At 39.1% G+C, this 9,873-nt stretch overlaps 1 protein-coding gene across 1 annotated transcript in view; it reads right to left on the reverse strand.

The window, feature by feature from the left end:
* Positions 1–8,804: 8,804 nt before the first annotated feature.
* The window catches only part of hoxb2a (homeobox B2a), a 5,023-nt gene continuing 3,954 nt past the window's right edge, over positions 8,805–9,873 (reverse strand). Inside the window, 1 exon segment of the mRNA XM_035655664.1 lies at positions 8,805–9,873. Within this exon segment, the coding sequence (XP_035511557.1) occupies positions 9,514–9,873 (360 nt within the window). The 3' untranslated portion in view covers positions 8,805–9,513.

Genomic DNA, 9,873 nt, shown 5'->3' on the forward strand with positions numbered 1-9,873 from the left:
ATCTTTTACCAAAAAAATACAAATGGAAGAATAATTAAATTAAATAAAATGATAGGGTATTCTTTTTAAAAACTTGCAAAGTTTTACCCATTCACTTCAATGTAGAGTTTTAGTAGAGCTGACACCCAGTGGTGAGTGTGAAGAACTGCAGCTTAGGGCACACTGGTTTCAAGCCTTCAGCCACGGTGGCTTAACTGAAGAAGAACGGGTACTGTCTAACTACGGTCAGCACTAATTAGCTGGTATTTACCTTTTGATCATCAATGTGGCTCCGACTGGCTAGAGCTGAACCAGTCATTCAGTTAATAGTTCAATAAACTGACAACAAACAGGACAAACATCACTCAGTTCCAGCTTGTCCAATTTAAATGATTGCTGGTTTTCTTAACCTGAGATTATTAGAGATTATTGTTCTTTTTTTGTTAAATGTGTCTACATTTGTGGTTCTTGGGACTAAACTTTCCTGACATTTTAAAGATCCAATGATTCATTCATTAATAGAGATAATGTGGCAAAATATCAGTATGACAATCAATAGATACAGCCCTAGATATGGTGCAGTTTGATCAGTCCACTATTTGGAGCACTACATGGCACTGATATTTTAGCTGTGAAAACAAGTTTTTCTGAACTCTTCAGTCAGTAAGCACCACTGAACATTGCAGCTCATTTGTTTTAACAGTTTGAAAAACACTGAGCCCACACTGTGTTCATATTTAGTCCTTTCACCTATTTGAGAAGTCTCACATTTCTTGTATGTGTACACATACTGTACGGTAAAGCTGATACTGATCCTGATTGTCACTGCGGCTGCAGAAGCTAAATGACGCACATTGGTTGAAGCAGTGGAAAAGTCCAGATATTTTAAATGTATGTATTAACAACAGGTTCTCCTGATGATTGCAGTGTGTTTCTGCTCTTTAAAGCTTCACATACTGTACGGAACAGCAAACATGTTCTCACAGCCTTTCAACATACGTTGAGAAAACCTGTTCTAACATGCAATGGACACCAAAATCTCATAAGCCAAGAAACAGTCTATGCTAGCACTATATACGACTTTCACAGACTGTTACATGGGAGGGCACTGAGTATGTTGTATGTAAAAAAATTAATATGCAGTCTTCAATACTGTCACTTATACCTTTTAAGTGCCAGAGTTGAGCCAGTGTCATTCTACACCAGAAATTAAACCTCATAAGTAATTAATGACTTCACATTCTCAAGTGATAAAGTCTTTGAAGCTTCAGTGGGCGCTGCTGTACCTATTCACTATTCAACACACACTGGCAGCAGAGTGTATGTCAGTGTCTGCATCATCCAGCCTAGTATACACAGGAATTATATTCATACTGGACGATTCAGCACCTTGCGATTTACAATGCCGTGCCAATGGTCAGTGCCAACCAGGACACAGTGTGTCATTTATGTATTGAGGTAGACAGTAGGGGTGTTGAGGTTGGGGCGGGTCGTTGTGTGGCATGTCTGATTATTATTATTTTTATGTATATGTTGGGCTTTTTTGCCTCTGTTGGACAGGACAGCTGAAGATCGACAGGAAAGGGGAGACAGAGAGGAGACGACACCCAGCAAGGTCGGAATCGAACCTGTGGCCACTGCAGCACAGACTCAGCCTTGGTACGTGGGTCACCAGCTCTACCAGGTGAGCCTGGGGTTTACGTCCCATCATGGACCTTGAATTATGTTTTCCTTATTATTAACTGTCAGTACAGTCGTTATCCTAACCAAGTGTTTGTGGTGCTTTCACAGCTGTAGTTGGAACAAATTATACATTGTATACTTGACTTACTACAAACAAAACAATGGGGAGTAAATATGAAGTCACATGGACTGACATGTAACTTGATTGGACACTTTTGATGATGTCATGCAGCGTCATCTCCTGTTTCTTTCTGATGTATCCAAGTAAATTCCTGCCTTCAGGTGCTGACATGTTACCATTGATACTGAATGATTTTGTGTATTAACGAGGTTCAGATCAGGATCACTTTCTTAACAGTTCATTCAAAATCACATATCTACTACCTCAAAATACTGTGGCAATGTACAGTGGCTGCTCTGATATAGTACTTAGGATGGGTCAAATACAGAGGAAATATTTCCCTATATATGTTTAACCCTAAATGACTATGGTTTATTGGCCACCACCACAATCTTTCCTTTACCTAAACTATACTGTATAGTTTCTATGCACATGATATTGAAGAAAGGGAGAATTGTAGAACCTTTAACAATGGACTGATATAAAGGATGTTACATCAACTAAGAGCTTTCTTATGTGTTGATACCATGAATGGTATTAAATAAAACGCAGCTCATCTTTTGCCACATTCAGTTTTTTGGTACTTAATCATTTGATTTTCTCAGACAGTAGTATTAACACACATGGCTGCTGGTCTGAGCTGACCACTCAGCAGTCTATTTACTGGCTGTTAATTGGTGCCTTTGGATTGACTGACAATTGTCTCTGTTGGTCCCTTGGTAAATACCAGTAAATCCTGTGGAATGGCTCTTTATTGACCTATTAGAGAGAGAAACAGGGGGGACTTTGGTGCATCAGCACACACATACACAGGGCAATTTGTGTTTGGTGTGTATCCTCCAAGGTAGCAACCTGACAACTCAATATACAGTTGTGTGTGTGTGTGTGTGTGTGTGTGTGTGTGTGTGTGTGTTTTCAGAGTTTGTTCTCTGGGCATTGATGGGGCCCTCTGAGGCTGAAGCATTGATCATCTGCCTCTGACTCACCTAAAGAACGGTTGGTAACTTATCTAAGTGGATGCTAATGAACACACCATTCACACACACAGAATAAATATAGAGGCATGGAAATGATTGCCTCTCTCTGCATATGTCTGTCACACACACACAGCATGTACACGGGTGAACCATGGTTGACTGTTATTTCAGCATGACCCTGCCCCGATCTTCAGTATCCTCTCTTTAAACCTGATCTCTCTCACAGTGGGCGGCCATCTTGGCTCAAAGTGAAGGACAGGGAGTGCGTGTAGGCTCCTTGACAAATTGTTCAGGTCCCAAAACACCTGAAACAAGTTACACTCGTAGATAATAAAGCAGACTAATTCACCTAATGTGGCTGTTTTGAGAGATTTACAGTGAATCCCATCGATTTTATAGATTTTAAACACACAGTTACTTAGAGGTCAAAGGTCAGAGGGCATGGGCACTTTATTCCTGTGATCTTTGAGAAAGTACAGATGAGTAACTGTGATTACAAGACAACCCTCCTTCATACCACCTGTTTTTGGAAAAATACCTTTATACTAAATACTAGCTAGCAAAGTTTCCTTGATATGTAAAAGTGATTCATTTAATTCTTCCCTTAAAGTAGAATGCAAATCTCACACTTGTGCAGCTTGTCTATCAACTCGGTCAGAATGATTGTCTCTGGCAGTTTCATATTATCTTTTTTAGCTCCTCGTCATGACATTCAGTGACAGTAGGAGCCAGTATTACTCTGATGTTGTCTCCTTATCTGAAGTTGTGAATATGAAAATGTTGTCTCATATTCAAGCCAGTAAGAATACTCGGTCTAGTTAGTAGTTGAAATGTGCTGGCTTTTCAGGCTTTTTTTGTAGCTGGATATAATTTGTAGCATCTTAAAATATGAATGAGGATAGTGATAGTGAGGTACTTGCTGCAGCTGCAGTTTACAGCTAAAACCTAAAAAATGAGAGGGTTGAGAATTTGGAGCCATCTATGGGTGCCCCATTTGTGTACGTCTTAAAGCTTGTGTCGGACTGACATGGCTGTTCCTCTAACAAACTGACAAGGTGATCCATTCTTTCCTTCGTCCAAAACCTTGACATTTCGACCTGCTGACAGTTTGTGACTGACTTGATCAGCTGAATTTGCAAGCTGAGCAACGGGCCAGCTCACACTGCTGCAACTTTCCCTGCAAAGTTCTTTAATGGTTTTATGTTGTTGTAAATCTTTGGTCTGAACTGGGCTTTTTGTAGCGTAGTTGGTAAATTAAACATACTAAATCCCGTCAGAAGTTTAAGTGCAGTTGATTGTTTTTCTTTTAGTGAAAATGTACCTGTACGTGATAGTGGAGTCAACAGAAACAGTTCCACACAGCGGCAGCCATCTTGGTTGTTTACAAAAATGTCTGAAAGGACAGTAAAGTTGCAGTCATTGTACAAAACCCGCCCCATATTAGATAAATGGTTGTGATTGGCCTGACCAGATCCAGGACTGGTGTAAATGTGTCTGAATGGGAGGGGGACCAGACGCATTTGCAACAGCAAATAAAACATGGGCTTGCAGATTTGTCTGGTTCCCAAGCTAATGAGACCTACCATTAAGTGACAGTTATTCTTTTTCTATTTAAGTCCACCACTTTGACTTGCAGGTTGCCACATGTGTCAGCAGCAACACTGTCTGTGTGTCTGAGGGTAAAGTTTCCTCTTGACGCCTGGGATGATAAAAATCCACTGCTCACATATTTCACCACTGCTGCTAAGTGGGTGATCTATCACGCCTGAGTTATGCAATATCACACACATCCACACGTACACACACACAGGCAGAAATCATAACAGTGATGGTGACGGTGATGCAAGAGATAAAGGAGCAGTCCGCATATTACAGCATGGCAGCAGGTCGACAGGCGGTGACAGCCAGGAGAGAGAGAGATTACTGGAACACACACACACACAATCTCTCTCTCACACACACATACAGGCACTCAGAAGGTGAGATATGTCTCCAAGCATAGAGATGTACTCTGCTGTAATCTCTTTGTCTACAAGATACACTTAGATGGATGGTTACAGGACACAGAGAGAGTGTGTGTTGCTGCGTATGCCGTACGTTCCAGTCTTCAGTCTGATAAACCCAGAGCCACATTTGAAACCGTTTTTAATGATCTTAAGTTAATATGTTGGTTTAGTTCTATATTTGCTGGTTTTAATATTTTTAATGGATACTTGGGATTTCCTTCAAGTTTCTTTTCTTCTACAATACTCACCTGCCATATGGCCATTGTATTGGTTTTACAATCATGTATTCTAAAGTTAAGCTACTATGCTCTAGCAGTTGGAATTGATGTTCAAATGCTGTGTTTGATCGGGGTAAAACAATATATTTAGAACTTAAAAGTCTGTAACTTTTAAAGACACACTTGATTTTAGTGCTGTTTGTTGATGCCTCAAGAAGATGACCTTTCAACTTGTTGGCCAATATTTTCCACCTGGCTGTGAGCTAATCACAATGCAATAAGTGTAGATGTGGTCTGGCCAATCAAATATCACACAGCAGGCATTTACACCTGAATTAACATGTTTTCCTGATCCAAATAAAATATCATAGCCTACAGATTGGATATTATACAAGGTGTGAAACTGGTAGCCTAAATACTTGAATACTACCTAAATATTACCTACATAAAGAAAGTCTTACAGAAGAAAACAGAAAATACACTAATTTTCTTTTTTACCAAGAGTTAGATAGAAAGATCAATTCCTCTCCTGTAAATATATAGCTGCAGCCATCAGCTGGTTAACTTAGCTTAGCATAAAGACTATAAATTGTCTTGATAAGATCCAAACACTTCTGGAACCACATATATGAAGAGTCACAGTCTGGATCTCCTTTGAAGTGACAAGCAGATACAGGACAATCCTCAGGTTTTAGATATCTTTGTTGGTCATTTCATTTTAACTGAAGGTCTTAAACAGTGGGTGGAATTCTAGGGGCAGTATTAAATCCATATGTTTGAAATAGGCATTTTGCTTTCATTGGGAATTCAAGTTCATCAAAGGTGCCTTCTATCAGTAGAGTTCCCCTTGGTTGTATACTGGGGCCACTACTGTTTTCTGTCTACATGTTGCCACCTGTTCATGTTGTATGCAGACATAATATTGATTTTCATTTTTAACTTTTTCTTTTGATACTTTTACTACCCTGCAAATTAACTACTATCCCTACATGACCAAGAAAAATATGGCAGCGCATGTGACTACAATTTTTAAAAAATTTTCAGGAACCTGCAAACTGTTATTTGTGCCATTGTCACATCTTTTCATTGTGTGCCTGAATCAACCAAAATTATAGTTCAGTTAGTACAAAACATTACTACCAGACGGATCAAGAAAGAAGGAAAACATCATGTTAGTTTTAGTTACAATCTAACTTTCCACTGGCCATGTTTGTGGTCTGAAGGACCAGATTGAAGATAAAGCAATCACATCTTTGCTGCATGACCCTTAAGCAGACCTGCCTGAGGAAATTAAATTAGCCTGATCTTTGCTTTTATGTCTACTTCTTAAATACATTTCCTTTAAATATCATTTTTATTTTGAATATATGTTTATTGTCTTTTACTGGATTTAGATTTTATTGACACGTTTTTCTGTATCTAAAACATTGCAAATGTTTGTTATAGTAATAAGTAGCCTATTATTATTAGGAATAGTAGTGGTAGAATTATTAAGCTTTATCTTGTAGAATATGTGCTTCTCTTGTACTTGTTGCATATTCTTGATATTTACAGCATCATTGCAGTAAGTGATCTTCGCTATTTTGGGATAAAAGACTAGACTAGGTGAGAACTGAAATCACACATATTGCTCAGTGGCATGATATTCAATAAACACTTCATAAACTGTTTGGATAATATAATTAATAACATATTTAGATTAAATGATATAAAACATCCTGCTGCAGAACAGAGGTGTTGCTGATGGAGCTCAGGAGCCATAAGAATGTATTTTCTGGTGGTGTTTCTTGTAGGGAGAAACCCAGGTTGTTGTCCCGTTTTGTGCCTGCTGGTTCCCATGGGAACTACAGCTACAGTTTAAAACTTGTGCTCACATGAATGGACCTCCGTTGAATTTGTCTCAGTGAAGTTTGTATGTCTTATCATTACTGCACAAAGGGAAAGACATTGCCTTTGCGGAGAGTTAGTTTGCCTTTACTACACTGATCAAACAGTATTAGTATGCAATCAGTCAGAGGTACCATCAGTGGGTCTCTTCTATTCTCTTGCATGGTTTGCTACATGTTTATGGATCTCATAGAAATAGTAAGCAATGTAATGTTTAAGTGAGTCCCAGATAAAGAAGTGTTTGTGGTTAAAAAGAAAGTCAGACCAACAGGACTTTAGCCTCTTCTGTATGGATTTGAACTCTTAATGTTTTGTATGTGTTTTTCTTTAATGCAATATTGATTGAGCTGCAAACGTTTTTTCTTATGAAAGGTGATGGAGCTGCAGTTGGACACTCAGTAGGGTTTATCAAACTGTGGATTAGGACTCTAAACTGGGTTATTGTTTCATTTTTACAGACTTTAAGTTGTTTCACTATAGTCATGCATTGGGCAATAGGCCATTATATTGACTACAATACTGCAATATAATAAATGAAATATTGTTGTTAGATCGTTGTCATTATTCCTATTTTGCCCTAATCATTATATTTGAAAATATATTTTTTTTTTACAATTTGATATTGTCTAAATATATTTATCATAAGAGGAATTATTATTATTATTATTATTATTATTATTATTATTAGTATTAGTATTAGTATTAGTATTATTAGTATTAGTATTATTATGGGCTAAAGCAATCTGCCATAAACCTGTCTTTAATCTGTAGCCTAAAAAAACAAGTAATTTCTTTCTCTTTGCCTATTACAGGCACACACACTCTCTCTCTCTCTCTCTCCCTATCGCTCCCACACACACACACACACACACAAACACACACACGCCATGCCTGTCACAGTGAGCCAGTCATCCTGTAATGGCTGCCACTGCTCATTGTTCACATCCTGCTTTGTCTTCAGCGCCATTTTGACTCTGTGGGAGGAGGAGCAGCTAGTTAGCAACATATCCACACACACTAATGGCAGGGAGCTAGCCATGCTAACTCAGGCTTTACTCCACAGTCCTCTTCTAGCTTGATAATGGGAGGGAATGTGCAGTGCCAAGCAACAGTTAACGCCTGTGCTCACACACTACAAACAGAGGGTGAGTGGTGCTACACTGTGGTTAGCTCTCACACACTTTCAGTAAAAGGCCACATTGTAGTTACTCTGCTTTTCTCACATGGTGAAAGCTGCTATGCTAACCATTAGCTCCTACTCGGGGCAGAGGGCTACCAGTGCTGAGCTAACAGAGGAAAACAATGATCCTGCTGTGGCCTCAGACTGTTTCTCCTCTTTTTATCTGCTCTGGAAAATATCTCATTCTTTCTCAGTCATTTCTCAGGGGTTATCTCTGTGTAAACACACATGAGCTGAACCACACTGGGCCATACCAGGCTATATCAGGCCACATATTTATGTTCAATAAGGTGGGAAAACTAGATGGAGGAGCCATGCATTTAAACTTGAAACAAGGAGCCAGAATTAAAATATATTTTAGGAGATGAAAATATTATAAATTATATCAATATTTTATTATCCTATATAATGAAAAATTGTATCTTTAAAATTATGGACAAAACAAACCTGGAAATTATAGGCTAATTGCAATAGATAAATGTATTGTAAAAATTATATATAGGCTACTGTGAAATAAATAAAATAATTTTCATTATTACAAGTAACAGCAGCCAAATCGTTATACAAAATTATCCTACTAATAAAATGCTCACTTTGTTTTATATTTAGGCTATTATAAAATTGCACTGTATTATTAATGTTATTTGCATAAAAATGTATTTAAAGCATACCATTTGTTTTAATATTATTATTCCATATTCAGCACTCCTTAAATTCATATAGCTATCAAACAAAAGAACATGGGCCACATCGTAAATGTTTGTGTGTTTTTTATTATTATTATTCCACTATGAAAATATATGTACAATAAATAATTTGGATTTTCACTATTAAAGAATCTCAATAAATAAACTAGGGTCTAAAACTCGGGTCATCAGCAGGGCTCCTCTCTCGTCTTGTCTCGTTCAGAGAGAGAATGAAATTCATTCTTCAGTTCAGATTTTCTAAGAGCAGTCCGGCTATCTGCACCTAGACTCCGTGAACAGTTCCTGAGAAGTTATTAAGGATCCATGAAGCTGCACCAGAATGGACTAGAGAACACAAATCCACGCATACTGATAAGGGTTTTAACAAAAACGATCAAAAACAAGAAAGGCAATAAATACCTGAAATTTGGGAAAGGGGAGAGAGAAAAAATCCACAACGTTTCGATCGTGGAAAAACAATTTCCCTTCGATGTTTAAAATTAAAAAAATAAAATGAACTGCATCTCTCTTAAACTACATTACAGCCGCAAAGTAAAACCAGCAAGAAGACGAAAAAATATATTTTTAAAAGAACATAATTTTCATTCAGAAATGTTTCAGGAATGTTGCCGAGAAGCTTTTATGCTTTTTAAACAACAGAGTCCTCGCCGAGTGCCGTCTCCTCCGCCCGATTGTTCATCCACAGGCCTGCATGTGCCCCTCCACTCCTTCACTCCTTTTTAGTTTCCCTTCATGTTTAAAGGTTGCAGCCGGCCTCAGAAGTTGAGGTGCTGCAGGTCTATGGTGCACAGTGTGCTTGTGAACAGGTCGAAGTCCTCCTCGGAGAAATCCACCGGACTATCCAGTGAGCTCTGCAGGCTGGGTGACAGGCAGGCGTCCCCGGCAAAGAAGGTCAGGTCGGGGAGCGCGGATGAGGAGGCGGCAGGAGGAGCCGAGGAGGAGGTGGAGGTGATGGAGGAGTCCCGCTGCTCAGAGAATGACGGATCGGACGCTGCTGCTGCGGGCCCGGCCTCGCTGAGCTGCATCAGACCCGGGTTGTCTGCGGAGTTCGTGGCGCTGAACGCAGGCGGGGAGTGGTGGGAAGCAGCAGCGGCGGAGGAGCCAGGTGGCCCCGG

This window comes from Morone saxatilis, unplaced genomic scaffold (assembly GCF_004916995.1).
Source record: "Morone saxatilis isolate NCDOM2014 unplaced genomic scaffold, NCSU_SB_2.0 Contig14, whole genome shotgun sequence".
Classification (NCBI taxonomy): domain Eukaryota; kingdom Metazoa; phylum Chordata; class Actinopteri; family Moronidae; genus Morone; species Morone saxatilis.